This window comes from Macrobrachium rosenbergii, chromosome 55, assembly GCF_040412425.1.
Source record: "Macrobrachium rosenbergii isolate ZJJX-2024 chromosome 55, ASM4041242v1, whole genome shotgun sequence".
NCBI lineage: Eukaryota > Metazoa > Arthropoda > Malacostraca > Decapoda > Palaemonidae > Macrobrachium > Macrobrachium rosenbergii.
In genome coordinates, this window is record NC_089795.1 from 67,808,631 (window position 1) to 67,825,711 (window position 17,081).

The 17,081-nt window shown below is 37.6% G+C and overlaps 2 protein-coding genes across 3 annotated transcripts in view; one reads left to right on the forward strand and one right to left on the reverse strand.

The window, feature by feature from the left end:
- The window catches only part of Mat1 (CDK-activating kinase assembly factor), a 242,377-nt gene extending 233,454 nt beyond the window's left edge, over positions 1-8,923 (reverse strand). The window contains exon 1 of one of the 2 annotated variants that reach the window (XM_067098835.1): positions 8,853-8,923. Coding sequence is in view for 1 of the 2 variants with exons in the window: in XM_067098836.1 (XP_066954937.1) it covers positions 8,853-8,901 (49 nt within the window). In the remaining variant the exon portion in view is untranslated. The remainder of the gene's footprint in view (positions 1-8,852) is intronic. The other variant, XM_067098836.1, reaches the window with a different exon arrangement.
- Positions 1-17,081, forward strand: part of LOC136835374 (discoidin domain-containing receptor 2-like) — a 153,493-nt gene that overhangs the window by 76,638 nt on the left and 59,774 nt on the right. The window contains exon 3 of the mRNA XM_067098834.1: positions 10,872-10,974. Coding sequence (XP_066954935.1) covers positions 10,872-10,974 — 103 coding nt within the window. The remainder of the gene's footprint in view (positions 1-10,871; positions 10,975-17,081) is intronic.

A 17,081-nucleotide genomic window follows, 5' to 3' on the forward strand; every position in this document is an offset into this window, starting at 1 on the left:
TATCTTGGAGAACATTTCTGGAAACCTTTAAGGCTAAATCATGACTCGGTTATACGTCTTTACCCCACAAGCAACATTCTAAGTCATTTTTACGGATCTTTGATCAAATGGTTACTATGTTTTTTTTAGGTGATTCTCGTTTAGCAAAATTATAAAGAAATGAATAAAAGATTCGATATGCAGTTTGCAAGTTGCTCTGTACATTTAGTCTGTTAAGTGGGCTTCTGATCTAAAACCATAGTGACACAAAGGCATTTTGGAACAAAACTAAAAATTTTTTGTCGTCAAAGGTAATGTTTCGGAATTTTAACTGGAATACAAGATTTCGACCAAAAGCCAAGCGCTGGGACCCGTGAGGTCATTCAGCGCTGAAAGGGAAATTGAGAGTAAAGTAGATTTTGAAGATGTAACAGAAGGAAAACCTCGCAGTTGCATTATTAAACAGTTGTTAGGAGAACGTGGAAAGTAAGTTGGAAGAAAGATAGGAACGGAAAGGTAATGTTTCACAAAGCGGTGAGTTTGCTTCTAGAGCCTTTGGGTAATGCCATGATCAACATCCCACAGAGAGTTCCTCGTTGGACGGGTTGATATCGTTCTCGGCTAGCACTTTGCTGGGCCTGCGTTAGAGAAATTTATTTCTGGTGATAGAAATTCATTTCTCGCTATAATGTCGTTCGGATTCCACAATAAGCTTAGGTCCCGTTGCTAAGTAACCAATTGGTTCTTAGCCACGTAAAATAAGTAAAATCCTTCGGGCCAGCCCTAGGAGAGCTGTTAATCAGCTCAGTGGTCTGGTTAAACTTAAGGTATACTTTTTTTAACATCCCACATATATCGTGATGCATCGCATCAGTTTATGACGTTTAGCAGCTGCTTCTCCCACAACAAAAGGAGCGAGAAATAGCTGCTCGGTAATGCGCATATCATTCCGTACCAAAAGTGGTGGCTGGCGGTTTCGGTTTTTTCGATGTTCGCATTGATTGTCTGAATGTTGTTTTGAATGTTGCGATTCAAGATTTTTATTTAGGTGAGGAACCATGAAATTATTCTTTTTACGACGGCGTTTCTCCTCAGCATGCAAATTTACCGAAAACATGGAAAAGGCATATTTGTAAAAGAAATAATAAATTCTTATTTTTCTGCATTGTTATCGTTTACACACCAATTCATAACTCAGAGTTTATCACATTCAGTTGTTCTGTGCCTTCTGATACTTAAAACTCAAACGCTTTGGGATTTGCAAAAGAACTATTAAATAATATCACTTCAAGTCGAATGAAAAAAAAAATTATTCCCTTCGTCATTATTACCGAGCACTGTTTTATCAAGCAAAGCTAGACTCTGAAAGTTTTAAGACCTTCGACGTTAAAGCAATACGCCGGGGAATAAAATCCTTTGTTCTTTGGCTTAATGCAGATTCCACAGTCTGGAAATAAGAAAATTTGCAGGACAGAAAGATTTCAGTGAGATTTCTTTTTCCTTTTTTAAAATATTTCCATTAGCAGGAAGAATGGAGTTTTTCCTGGTTGAGCACGAGAGAGAGAGAGAGAGAGAGAGAGAGAGAGAGAGAGAGAGAGAGATCACTACAAAGGAATAGTAAACTCGCTCTGATTTGGCAAGCCAAAATGTGTTCCTCCATTAATTGTTGTGCAAAAGCTGTAAACTGAAAAATTCTTTCAAGTAAAGAGTTTTGTCTTGGTTTACACCGAGATCCAACTTTTGTCGTGCAAATAAAGAAGATGGCTAATGCAGAGGCCGATGGGGCGAGCGACCCAATGGCCTTATCTAAGCCAAACCCAAACAAAGTTGAGCATACTAGAACTAAACGAAAAAAGATATACCCCACTAATTTATGAATATGTCGACTTCTCTCTCAATTGTTGTACAAGAATCTCGAGACAATGTTACAACTATAGTTAGCTGCTAATGAAAACGGTGAAGCATTAAATGTTCCTTCACTCACGTTACAAGACTTGCCAAAAAATGAAAAAGTTGAGCAACCGATGAGCGTTCGTCCTGCGATGACTTTCCATTTTGTGCAGTACTTTGGCAACGCCTGGTTGTGGAAAAGGCTCAAGAAACGTGTCACGACACATTTACGAGGCTTTCAAGCAGAAATTTTCAAAAGGAGAAATTTTCATCACAGGATTAAAAAGGATACAATACGAAAATCTCGAAAAATAGTCGAATAACTATCAACTGCTTTCTCCTGGCAAAATTATCCATCACCTGAAACGACCTCACATCCAGTGGATATTGTATCAGTATAATTTTGGGAGCCCAACTTCAGCCTTTCTTAACAGAGTTTAATTAAATGTCTTCTGTCTTTGTAATCCAAATAATACTTGAAACTTTGCTTAGCCTAATTCTGTTCCAGCAGTTGGCTCCTCATTGGTTTTTCTAAATTAGTACATACATTCCACACCGCTCTCAAGAGAATGAGTAAGAACTCAGTTTTCTTTTGAAGCAGGGAAATAATTTAGAATAAACCATTATGGTCTACCTTCTTCCCTTCCATTCTAAATTTTTGAACTCAGTCCTGTGACATACTACAGTATGAGAAAAATATCTTATTCACTAATGGAGAAAATTATTGGCAGGCACTACTGTGTAAACCTGAACTGCTTAACTAATTGAACTAATTTCCCACTGCGGTTATTCTCTCCCAAGCATAAAAATATAATTATAAATATTGGAAAAGAAGAGTTAGCTGTGCGTAAACATTGGCCCAGGTGATAAGATTATGCTTGTCGGTGGGTGAAGGGGTGAATAACGGTTGATATATAACAGGAATTTCCAAAAATGAAATGGAAACGGAGCGTGTAACCATAACATATAGATTAGTTCATGCAAGTGCTGAAAACCTCTTGAAATGCATTAAATCAATCGTACTTGGTCTTCATTAGCTGCTGAACCGATATGACCTAAGTGTTATCCTGGCTATATCCTACTGCAGGATTAGGATATTTCCTTTTTGTCCATGACGGGTTAAGTTTCACACTAATATCCTGGTTATATACTCATGAAGAAACCAGGAAACAAAAACTCATAACATCAAGGAATAACAGAAAATAATAATGAGTGAATTCCCTTTTCTTATTAGAAGACCAACTTGCAACACACTACCAGAGGCAGAACAACACCGATGAGCTAAATTTACGAGTCCAGCAGAAAGTTCCAATTGCATCAATATTCTGGAGGAGTCGGAATAGCACAAAAGAGAATGGGCATGTTCGAAAAGTCTCTTTAAAGAAGGAGCCAAATGGAAAGTTTTAAGGTACTATATCCTTGAACAAGAGGCCTAAAGCGAAATTGGGTTTGGGTAGAGGTCCATTGACGAAATAGTTGAAAAAAAGGGGGAAGTTGAGGGTTTTCTGGAGAGAGAGAGAGAGAGAGAGAGAGAGAGAGACTCTGGAGAGAGAGAGAGAGAGAGAGAGAGAGAGAGAGAATGGAATATCTGATGAGCTGATAAAAGGTCCCACAGAGGTGGGGTGAGGATTATCTCGTCGAAGCCCTCCCATTTGTAATCATGGTATGACGATATATGTTTAACTAAGAACGTGAACTGATTCCTTACGTTTCTTTATTTTTATCTTTTCCTCTAACTCTCTCACTCCTCGGCTGTGACTTGTTAAAGTCAAATGAAAACCAGGCACTTAATCGAATGCTAAGCTAAACAGATGCCAGATGGGCCATCAAATGACGTGTCAGGGTAAATTGATTCGCCATCATGGCTACTAGGTGTTTGTAGAAAGATGATATGAACCATGAGTCATTTGAGTATTTTCTCTTACTTATTTTTTCATATCTTTCCTCTGGCTTGACACAGATAGACATTCCATTACCCGTCTCTTTGGCCAATCAGTTAAAAATAAGAACTTTTTGAGGACACGGAAACGTAATTTCTGGGCAATGTTTTTCATAAGTTATACAACATGTGGTTACCTTTTCATCCCCTATTCGTCACAGCTTAACATCTCTCGCATTTCTAACCCTTCTTACTCCATATGTAGTAAGTCGTGTTGAAACTGCACCTTCTAGTGCTTTAGTGCTTGAATGGCTTGCAACTGGGGCTTTCCTGCTGACGTTCGTTGTATCTATGTTGGGAATGATGGTGCCTGAAAATTCTACTTGATCAACACAGATGTCCTGGACTTGATAGATAATGCATGCGTTTCATGCCTGCATCCGGCATTGACCCTCACTCTTTGTGTTTAGTGCGCAAAGGTCAAGCATATGGGTTCTTCGACCTTTACTGTGTGGTTCTTGGTCTCCTTCTCAGTGAGTGGGATGGTTCAATGAGAAGATGAAGTGCGGTTCTTCAGTGCATTCTAAAGGTAAAACATCACTGTTATCTCCCCTTCATATTTCCACGCTGGCTCCAACCTCTATCTCTTCACATATTGTAGTCTACCTATAACCTTTCTACAGCGCATGAGGTAGACCAATCCAAATGTTTGACATGTCTTGGTTCTCCAACCTGTGTCTGCGGACATATCACAAACAAGAGAACTGAGTCATTGTTAGACATGTGACCTAAATTGGGTATTCTAGGAAAGCCTTCCTTATTCGCTTTTGCAGAACATAATGAAGACCAAGCCACTGAACTTGGCAACTGTGTATAAAATCCCAAACCTGCAGCATTTACTTTGATTCAGGAGGCAGATACTTGTCTTCTGGCTCTTGAGGCAATGGTCATACAGTATCCCACTGATAGCAGAACCCTGCTCTAATCTGCTGGCTTAGAGCATGTGGCCTAGTGCTTCTCTGGCCTGATCACCACTTGGTGCTAAACTGCCAAGTGTTTTATGACAGATAAAAGTATTTTAACACTTCCTCTACACCACGAGATTGCATGAGAAAATATTACAGCCATGCAAACCTGGTTAAAAGTCCCGCAAAAAAAAAAGAGTAGTATTTTTATCCTAACATCCAATATCTCTACCAGCCCAGGAAGCTGTGGATGACTTAATGTGTTCTCATCCACTAAAACATTATAGTGCTGAGCGTGCATTGCATGAGAGTCGGGAGGTGGTAACAAAACAGGGGGGCAAGGCATCTTCTGATAGGCTTGGGCTGTTAGCGAGTCACAGACGCAGGGAATCTCAGAGATTCCTACTCAGTGTGTTCTGTTTTGTCGTGGTTATTACATGTTTGTGACTTATATATTTTAATACAGTTTTCTGATGAAGATACGGTGCCTACTGGTGTGATATTATTATGACAATGTCTCCTCACAGTGAGGGTTGTGATGAGAATAATGGTTCTATGGTCATAAAGCTGGGCCTACCAACCATGGTGGAAAGCATAAAGAGGGCAGCATTAGTGATGATAACAGTGTTGATGACCTGGATTATGTTCAGGATTAGCCATGAGTGATGATGATAGTGACAGTAACGGTGATAGTTTACAGCCATTAATGTTGGTGAAAATTAAAATATTTTTTTATTAATAGTAAAATGAATAATAAAATGAAAATTAGTTAATAAGACAAAATACTATAATAACATTCTACAGGAAAATACCTTCACGCGAAAAATAAACGAGGGTTCTAAGTTGAACATTAACACAGATACGGTAAAAAGGATATACCTACTATGACCCCATTTCTGGCACTGTTCAAACGGGCATGCAAACACTCGTGTCCTCAAGCAATGTTCTTGCCGTCACCTCTATCACATTTCCAGTCACAGAATAAACTATGAAAACTCCTTTATCTGGCATACCCTATACCCCCAAGTCAGCCACTCATCATCATGACACATCTTGCTTGTTATTCCATAAATTCTTACATTTTGTGGTGGCCATCTTTATGCCAACAATCAATTCCAAAAGAATTCTCAACTTACACTAATCACTCCTGTTCTTGCGTAATTCTGCTATACCTCTCTTCTATCTTCTGCATTCAGCAACTCTTCAAAGTAGTTCATGAACACAGTACTGCATTCTCTTTAGACTGCATCTCTCAGTTTTCATGTTTTAATACACAGCTGCTCAAAATCTTCTCTTGATTTACTTCCTGAACAGCTACCCAGTCCATTTCCTCTGAAATGCTGCCCAAATTGATCATAAATCTCCACTGACTCTTGCCATCCCTTTTAATTTACTTTCAGCTGTCATATTCATGTACATGTATACTTCAGCATATTACTCTCCTGTCCCGCAGCAGCCGTTCAAACCCTCCATTTACTTTTATATACTCCTTAAATAAATAAATAAATAAATAAATAAATAAAAGATAAAAAAAATTTAATAGCCTCTCCACTAAATATACCACAATGGACTTCTTTTTATACCCTTTATGTGCCTATACACTCTAGCATAGCACGCTGATTTTAAAACACCAATCTTGCGTCTTGTATTTCCAAAAACTTCTTTTCACTCTGATATCTTTAACCATGGCTCATCCATCCTTTCCCTGCAGGATAAAATTCTTCGTTGTAACCAAACACGCACGTCTTAACCTCCAACTGAAGCATTCCTTTTCAACTAAAACTACCTTCAACTATCACCTACACTTCGACCCGGTAATAATCAGATAGAGCTCAAGTCACGCATCTTCTCACCACTGCATCCACGAACTTAGTTTCCTATGAATCTGTAATGATCCACCATTTTCTCACCATTTCTCTCTCTCTCTCTCTCTCTCTCTCTATTCGTCCTCTTATTAAACGTAAAATTACATTATATATGTATACATATATATATATATATATATATATATATATATATATATATATATATATATACATACACATATATAAAAAGTACTTATATATCTATATAGACATACACACACACACACACACACACACACATGTATATATATATATATATATATATATATATATATATATATAATAATATATATATATACATATACAATATAGACAAGTAAAATAAAAAAATAACCAACTCAATGGGCGGAAAATACAAGGTGAAAACTACTAGTAAACATAATAAAAAACTTTATATTGACACTTCTCTTGTAGGTAATTATCAACAAAATATCAGAAGTTCAGATGGTGACAGCAACGACGGTATTCAAGCAATGTAAAAGACACCAGACACCTCCTTTCATTCTAACCATGTAGGCAATTACAGCCACAGCTTCATCAGTCATTAATATGGTTAATGAAACAATCTCACAGTTCATTAGTATTGTACTTCAACATTAAACGAATTATGAAATTAATTTTTGCTAACCAATACACTAAGCTTAAAAGACAAAATCCTATGAAAAATATACCACTTACGTGACCAAAGAAAAAAATGAAAAGATCAACACTTTCAACGGTTCATTACCACTAAACGATAAATCAGGCGAGTGAGGAGGCCTTAGGCCTATCTCTCTAACGATCCGATCTTTTGACTTGCACTGTACAGCTTAAGGAAAATAACCAGCTATATCATTACATCAACGTTAATTAGACATGTGTATTATGGGTCTGAATTTAAGCGCGTGTATACATAAATATTTCTTCAGTCCCTCTAAGGCAATTTGTACCATATACATGTGTTGCTTCCGTTTGTCGGGTTGTTTTTCCACTTCAATTTCTGACAGTCAACAACTTTGTCCATTATCCCAACAAAAATCATTTTTCCTCCCTGTTTAAATAGCCTTCATCTCCACTACAGTTATTAAAATTAAATGTCTAGTTACGTATTATTTATGTATAAGTATTTGTATGAAATTATATATACAGTGTATATAAATACAGTATATATATATATATATATATATATATATATATATATAATAATATATATATATATATATATATATATATATATATATTTGACTTAGGTAGTTATCATAATAACAATCAGCGATTCCAGTATGGTCAATCTCAAGGATATGTTCACAAGTAGTGTCTCCCTAAGAAGGTTTTTAGTTATCAAACAAGCCAGATCTTACCCGTAAAAGAGGCCAATAACGGGATGTAATTTTGGTGAAAAAACCTGTCATGGAAAGAAAATAAAATTTAGTCACCATATTTATGTCATTCATCCATGTAAAACGATAGGCTATCGGTGCCACAGTACTTATCAACAAACGAACCCGCACAAAACACACCCCGAGAAGAATCGAGTCCCGACAGCGAATTGGCGTATTATGACTGAGCGTAAGCGCAAAACTTTATAAATGTCTATTTCAAGAAAACAAGGCACCCTATCACTTTACTATATTTTATGTAACAAAAGAAAATATGACGACGAAAATTCATAAACACGCGTTTGAGTACTATGGTCCTATCCCTGGGAGGTGGAAACCAGAAGTGATCACTTCCCTTCCTACACACCGAATCACCGAAAGAATGTCAATCCTATTAGAAATTCGCACTTCAGGCTTAAATTTTACTGCTATGCTGATGATATGCATACTTTTAAGTTCAAATGGCGATATGCATCCGTATAAGTTCAAAGGTAAGATGAAAGCGACTGCACTCTGTTGCCATAACACATCAACACTATCCAGATAAGCGCACGTGCATGCAAAGTAACATAAACTGAACACCGAACCAATTCCTTGAAGGATAGATACATAGCTTTCCTTTCCCAAACAGAGTCCCCAACGGTATTCTGGGTTTAAGCTCATAAGTCTTCGCTATTTCCAGTTGTTTTAAACAAGAAATGAGAATGGTAGATTCAGTCATTTTCCTGGAATGCTTGTTTCTTTGAGGTCTGGCCTAGGCTTAGGCTAGGTCTCTTTGGTGTTTTCCGAAACGTATCACAATTAGTTTAACACTGATACTAGGCTAACCAGAATTGAGCATTAGCATACAGAGATATAACAGATATTGGTTTTCTCGGCACTAAGGCCTATATTAAACTGATGGAAAACTACTAACCTACATTAGCCAAGGCCGGTACTAACTTGAAAGCCAGGGAATCTTGCATTATGATTCTACTGTACAAGTCACACTAGTGAGGTTAATTTTATATCCTGTTTCAGCGCAGTATTCAACACTTCATGTTCAGTTAGCGTCAGATGAGAATAGTTGTGTTAAGAACCTTATTCTAACCCAAGTAATGCATTACTCAACACCTTGACGTCACGTCAGTAAACAATCGGAGGTCTCGACTGACATTCTACCCAACACGAAAAGATTTTGTGTGTCAGTTCCCTGTCCATTTTTAAATCACTGATTGTTTTGTGTGCTACCCGAGCCCACTGTCATATGAATTATCTGATGCTAAGATATTATTTCATTATTTAGAATAGGCATTGTGTAGAGTAATGCTTAGTTTTCATAATTATATTTTCTTGCTTACAACACCGCTTTTTATTTATGTATATATTCTTGTCTCTTTTTACGAAGGTTTAGCAGCAAAATCGAGAAATGGAGAAATTAAATTCGCGCGTTTATTCTTTTACCATCAGTGCATCGTTCAGACTCTCTATGAGCCACTCAAGGTGCTTAATGGGTTCATCTGACCATAAGCCTGGCTACCCTTTCAACTTCACTTTGATGTGAGTTTAAACTCAGAGATTGTCGTCCAGTCTCCAAGAACCTCTTTTATCTTTACTGTATATTTTGCCTAATGTCTTATTAACGATTGCAGTACATGCAGACAAATCATACTCTGTATACATCACCTAGAAAACATAATTTCTGCCTTTGTAGTTTCTCATATGACACTGTCCTCTGGAAGCCAAACTCCGTGTTTTTTTTTTAATTCTCTCTCTCTCTCTCTCTCTCTCTCTCTCTCTCTCTGACAAGACTAAGAGCGTTATTTAAAATCATTAATATATATTAAACCAAATGTTTTCTCATTTAAATATGATATGCTTTCACTCGTTCTCCTGTTATTTATTATCTTGTAATGCTCATGCGCCTCCTAAAAAATTACTGTGATTTCCTCATATCGTTCCTAACCCGTTTTCCTCCTTTTCCTGAAAACAGCAGGGTTTGCCTGTCTCCAAGTAGTTAAATCATACACTAGTGCTTCATGTACATTTCCGTTTAGTAATTACAACTCTTTATAACCGCCTCGTGAAATTTCAGTATGTTCTGTATACAGCGTCCCTTTAAACTGTATCCACATGTATAATTAGTGTATTTCTGTTTCAACTTTTAATCATTTAACTCCAGCTTACCTCCCCTTTCATTACTGCCTCCCTCTTTCCGCAATACTGAGTCCTTGTATCACTCTACTCGAATTTGAATTAATCATGTGTACATTTCTGGGAAAGGTATGGACACAGTAGGAGAGATGGGAGCTTCCATATAGCCTTATGATGTCATTTGCAGATGAGCATATTGCTTTAGAGCAAGCAAGAAAAGAACCATTAGACTCAGTTAGCCTTAGTAACAATTGACATCTGAGGCAAAACAGAAGTGAAATGCAGTTCTGATCCTTCCATACGGTACGTCTAAACTTAATTTCTTCGCTTTTGCAAATGTTGTTAGAGCGAAGTTCGATAGGAGGATGAAGACAATGTTTTAACCCGCATCTTCGCTCATTATTCCCACGGTTCCAGTATCAAATTCTATGGTCTACATTCCATGAATCTGCCACTCGGAGTTTCTGAAATTCCTTACCCCGGTCGCTTCTTCACGATCTCTTATTTTATGGGGCGACACAGTTTACAACTATAGAGCTGTAACGCGTCTCTCTCTCTCTCTCTCTCTCTCTCTCTCTCTCTCTTAAGGCTGGAGGGTTTCGGAAGATTCTGAGCGTAGACTGCGTTTGTGCGCCAAAAGACGTAGTGTGAGTTAGAAAGAATATAAAAGGTAAACTAAGAGTGTAGGAGTCAGTAGTTGAATTCCTTTTTATTTATTATTTTGCCTTTCGTAACAATTATTTTGTCAACATTCCACCTAACCATAATCGCTTTATTACTTAATCCCCTCTTCTATTCACAGGGCAGTGCGATGGTGCTCTCGGGATGCAGTCTGGGGCCATCCCGGACGAGCATATATCAGCGTCTTCTTACTACGACACGGCCGTCAACGCCATCTATGGCAGGTGAGAATAAACGCAGGCATACTGTGAATATGAATCATACATATACATTGAATATGTGTGAATGCGTATGTTTAACAGCTCTTCCCTCTTCCGGGTGATCGCGTCCAAAAGAAACGGGTCGCTGTGCCATTCCCCGTAAGTGCTAAAAAAGGGGAAGGAACCCCTTAGCGCTGCATCATAAAACCCGTCTGCGGCAGCATATTGACCACTCTCTTCCCCCTTTATTGTTTTCACCTCTCAACGGCATTTTGCATGCACCCTTTTGCCTCTTGTTTATCAAGAACCTTTTGTTTCTGAGACTTCTGCCTCGCCGTCCAGCCCAGCACTTTGCAGTCCTCAATCCCTAAACACGTTTCCTTTGCCCTTTTTGAGACCATTCATCTGTTACTTCCCCTCCGTTTACTAAAGGAAACAATAAGTATTGTCTGCTCACGCTTACATACACACAGTACAGTATATATATACAGTATGTGTGTATATATATGCTTGTGTATATATATATATATATATATATATATATATATATATATATATATATATATATATATATAGTGTAAGCATGAGTAAACAATACATATTCTTTATTTATATATATACACACATATACACAGTATAATATGAGTAAACAATACATATTCTTTCCTTATATATATACACATACATACATATATATATATATATATATAATATATATATATGTATATATTTCTTGCTAGTGTGTGTGTGTGTGAGTAATACGTACGTTCCTCATGCGGCGAAAGTTTGTGGCTGAAGTCTTCATTCTCCATATATTTCTACACAGTCTCGGTACAGTCTGAATGAAGGTTCGACATGTGTCACTAGACATCATACACACTTACATTTATATGTTGATGTACATACTGTATATGTGTCATTCTATACATGGTAAAAGGGAAATATATAGGAACAAATTATCTCTGAAACATTCACAGTTTATATAACGACAGAATTTTGGTAAATTCTGATACCTAGGACATATGAGGTGGTTGACTTTATGAAATGGCGGAACTTACATTGATTTCGAATGTTATTATTTCCTGTGTGTTTTTTTAATTATTCAGCTCCATTTAGAACATAGGGTGGCTGATTATTTGATATTTGAGGAAAAACGTTGATAAATATAACATCTGACTGTGAAAACTATTGGTTAAATAGGCTGAACATTATGCCAGTCTTTTTGTTAGACTGATAGACAGACGTATGCTGAGTGGGATGAGCATTTAAGCTCACCATCAGTTGGTATTATCCCTTCAGGGTTCCGATGACCCAAGCCACTCTCTCCCAGATCGTTAGAGTACCGTACCGTCTGTAGGAAGCTCCTTAGTAGGATTCCTCAGTCAAACCTGAGTCTATGGGTTTCCCAGCTAAGCTTGGGAAAAGACTGATTCTAAAGAAAATTGGCAGCTGGGCGCCCTCTGGAAGCACCAGAAGAGGGTCTCCTGCTGAACTAAGTATGCTAAGCTCCCTCCAGAATTCTTGGAGAAATGCCTGTAATAGTAATTTTGGTTTGGTTTAATATAGATCAAGGATACACAAGTCAGCTACTATTTCCTGAGATTTTAAAATACAGTGGCTTCATTCCACAAGCTGTTCCATAAGCGCTTAGAAACAAGGCTGACATTGTAGTCAATCCCGAGACCCCAGAATCCAAGTGATCCGATGAAACCAGTGCCTTAAAGGAATTGCAGAAAGTATAAGCGGGGTCACATATCTTTTATCAGTATCAAAGTAATAAAGCTTGATGTTAAAGGAACCCTTCATGGAATACTCGAGGGAGCCATGTGCCATCAGGCCAGGTCAAGGACTAACTTTTGGCGCTTCCCAGGAAAACCTAAGAGCCCACTGTTCTACAGTGGTCCTCTTCCAGCACTTACCTGGGGAACCACATGTTTTGTTGCCAAAATACACACACACACACACACACACACACACACATATATATATATATACATATATATGTGTGTGTAATACAGAATTCTGACTTCTGTAGTTGGGTTCAAACCTGCATTCGGTATATCAGAACGAGGTCACGTTAACTGCTCGACCACGTAGTAATCTTGACCTCGTTCTAATCAGGACCCACTCACACTGGTAATTATTTAACGAATGCTGATTCGATTCCTGCTGCGGACGTCACAGTTTATTCATTTACGTCTTCGTTTGGATCTTAGGCTTTGTACCAACGAACAGATCCAAAAATTGTGAAGAAACTGAAAATTTTACGGGTCATTGTGGTTACTGCAGTTACATGTATATCTGGAAAAAAAATTACCTGTAGATTATATTATATATATATATATATATATATATATATATATATATATATATATATATATATATATATATATATATATATATATATATATATATGTATACACACAGTATGTACAGCACATACACACATATATAGATACTGTATGTGTGTGTGTGTGTGTGAGACATTCAGCTGAATACTTGGTTGTTTGTTTTAGCTTGATTACGAAAGCACAAATAATTAACAATACTTCAGCGACTTGATGCGATGATTATACCGAAAAGGGAAGACTGCTCAGGTCCGATGGGTATGTGACAATAAAGAAGGAAATAGAGGCGCGTATAACTGGAAGGGAAATAGGAGGGAGGACGCACTAATGACGAAACAGGCGAGTCGATGAATATCAATGAAGATCGCCAACGAAAACTAATTTCACGGTCACGAATCCGTGAGATCACAAAAAAAAAAAGAGGGGGGAAAAGGGAAAAGAAAAACTTCGGCGCTGACAGTCTTTTTTTTTTTCGGTAATTCCTAATGAATTTTTGGTGTCGCACCGTCGAACTCGGTTGGTTGGATTTTTTTTTTTTTTTTTTTGCCTCAGGTTGTTTCATTTCCATCTCTTGCTTTCTGTGGCTAATAGGAGGTTTTATTTTGGTTGGGTCTCGCTCTCATTTGACGACTTTTGATAACTTCATTTGATAACATTATGGTTTTTATTTTTTTATTTTTAGGGGCGATTTGCTGAGTGGTTTCGAGTTTACAGAATCTTCACAGCTTACGAGTGTTATCTAAGTAATTAATTTTCATAACAGTTCTTCCTCATGCATATATATACAGTATATATATATATATATATATATATATATATATATATATATATATATATATATATATATATATATATATATATAATCAGAAAGCTACAAACGTCCTTTAATATCCAATTCACTCTACTCGGAAGTAATATATTTTCATATATGTTACCGAAGGGAATTTTAGTTGATAATAAGTCCACCGTCCCGTGGTCGAACCAGCGACGGACGAGGAATCAGGACTACAGTGACACACTCTCTTGTGGCCGACTGGTTAGTGTGTCACTGTAGTCCTGATTCCTCGTCCGTCGCTGGTTCGACCCCACGGGACGGTGGACTTATTATCAACTAAAATTCCCTTCGGTAACATATATGAAAATATATTACTTGGGAGGTAGAGTGAATTGATATTAAAGGACGTTTGTAGCTTTCTGATTGTATATGAATCACGGTGATGTGATAAATAGTATATATATATATATATATATATATATATATATTTATATATATATATATATATATATATATATATATATATATACATCCACACAAAGAATGTATGTATGCTTGCGCTTCCAAATATATGAATATGCTTATACACATGTGTAGATATTCTGCACATTTTATTCTGTCTCGATACACTCAAAAAGAATGTATGTGCATATGGATTTTCGTTTTTGATAACATTTAATAATTACTGTTTGTTCTGGGTCAGTGCATCAGATCTTTTCGAGAGGAATGCAAGTATGAATTGACCATGAAAATAAGGAGATGACTATCATTATCAATATTCTTGTTGACTTTAGAAAGCAGAAGATTGTTAGCTTAGTTTGCAGCCTCGTAGCACCTTCATTTTTCTGATACCTGATTACAGGAGCTTTGCAATTTACAAAATGACAAGGGTAAATGTTACGCCTATAATTGGATACGAATGGTAAAGAAATATATATATATATTTTTTATACTGTATCTTATTATAGTCCAGTGACATATACCCTAATCAGCCCCATTGAATATTATTTTTGTCTACTCGATTTCCACAAAATGTTTAGTGAGTTTTGTTACTATAAACTTGAAAGTTTAGTTACATAGCCGTCGAAAACAGGCACAAGTGTACGAAATTCATCAGTAAGGATGCTGTGAACTCCATTTCGTTTCGTTAAATATTTTCCCCACCCTGACAGTTATGGTATTAGTCCCTGACGGCTGATGATGACGCGGCATTGATCCCGCGACCAATATTTAATGTAGTGCCATTCCTAAAGGGTACAGAAAACCATTTCCAGCCTAAAAGAGGCCGCAAGAAATAAAGCAGAGAGGATATATTCTCGAAGAGAAAATTACGTGTATGCAATCCCTTGGTACAGATTAATCTATTTAGGGTCGTACGGTGGTTGAAGCCAATTAAGAGTTGCCTCCATTAAGCCCTTAGGGCATTTACCACCGGCAGGAATTACTGAGTATCCTCAGCTAGCTTCTCACTCCCTCCCCTCCCCCCCCACTCCTCTCTTCCTGGTCTCTCTCATCTATCCCCGAGGCTGACCATAAATGGGGAAACTATAGGATAGGCCTTGTTGTGCCTCTTTAATGTATGTGAGAGGGATTTGGGGGTTTTTCTTTTTCAAAAATTCTTGTTTTTTCTTTCCGTTTTGGTATATCGAGGTTTCTTGTTGAAGAATGTCAGGTGAAGGGAAACATTGTTTTCAGCGCTTTGTTTTCTCCAAGAGCACTTTTCATTTTTCAGAGTAGAGGGATAATATGTAGGCGAATCAGCGACGGAGCTTTCGATGATATCCTACGTATGAATTTGGCCTCTAACCGTCCTATATTGTTAGCATGAGAGGTAAGTGATTCCTCATAAAAAAATGGACATCATTTCCTTCATGGATGATGGGGTGTTACGCCAAGAAGGAAATTAAACTTGGGAGAGAACACTATATTGATAATGCCCCTGGCGTCACCCACAAATAAAGACTTTGGAGGAATTCTTTTGTCCCCCGTTGATGATAAGGTGACGTCATGAGACCCAGTCACGAAGGGAAGGCGAATGACACAGCAGTCGCTGGAAACTGCTCCCGTCTCCTTTGTCAGCCTCTTCAGATGCTTCGGTTTTGGCCGTGTGAGAAACTGCAAGAAGTTGTGTTCTGTTTTGCTCAGTTTAAGGGTTTCAAAACATCATGGGTGAATCTGACCCATTTTTATAGTGTTTATGCAGGATCTGAATACAAGAAATTAAAAACGTCCAGTATTTACATATTTTATTCGTTTTGATTTTTGGTGCGGTGTGTCTCAAACTATTGGAGCACTCGCAGTCTTCATACTTTTACTGCAGCCGGTACAAATTTTTGATATTTTCAACTACCTTACATGAAATTAGATATTCTCCAACAGCGCCATCTTCCTCAGCACTCTAAGATTCTCACAGTTGATAACTGCGAGGGCCTTATTAGTTCGAGGCAAAATTCTGGGAGCTATACTGCCACTATATATGGTATGACTCTTCGTTTGACCGCTCCTTGGTAATGATGTCAGGGCTATTTTGGAGAAGGAGTGGCTCTAACTTTTGCTTTCTTTTTTGTCCTTTTTTTTTTTACTAAACAGCTGAAAGTTACTAGATATGCAACGAATGTTATTTTCATAACCTAAGGATAAGACTGATGTGTACGGTCTACTTATACTAGGCTGAAGCGTGTCAGATTTGTTGAGGCATATCTTTGGAACTGTATTGATTTTTCACGTTTTTCGTGTACATCGTTCAAAAGCTGAAAACACAAAGCGCCTTGCATCAGATATTTCTCGAAGAAATTATCAGATGTAAGAGAAGTTACTTTAACAGTGCCCCTCTCTGACCTACCAAATGATGCCCGTACACAGATGAAAAGACAGAAAGGTGAAAGGACAGATAGACGGGTAGATAGGTAGCCAACATTCCGCGGCAGCGACCGGCCTGGCTTGTTGATGGTCTTTGTCCCATTATTCTAATTTCCTCTCGGTGGTCGTCCCCAGCAAGAGGGGGATCA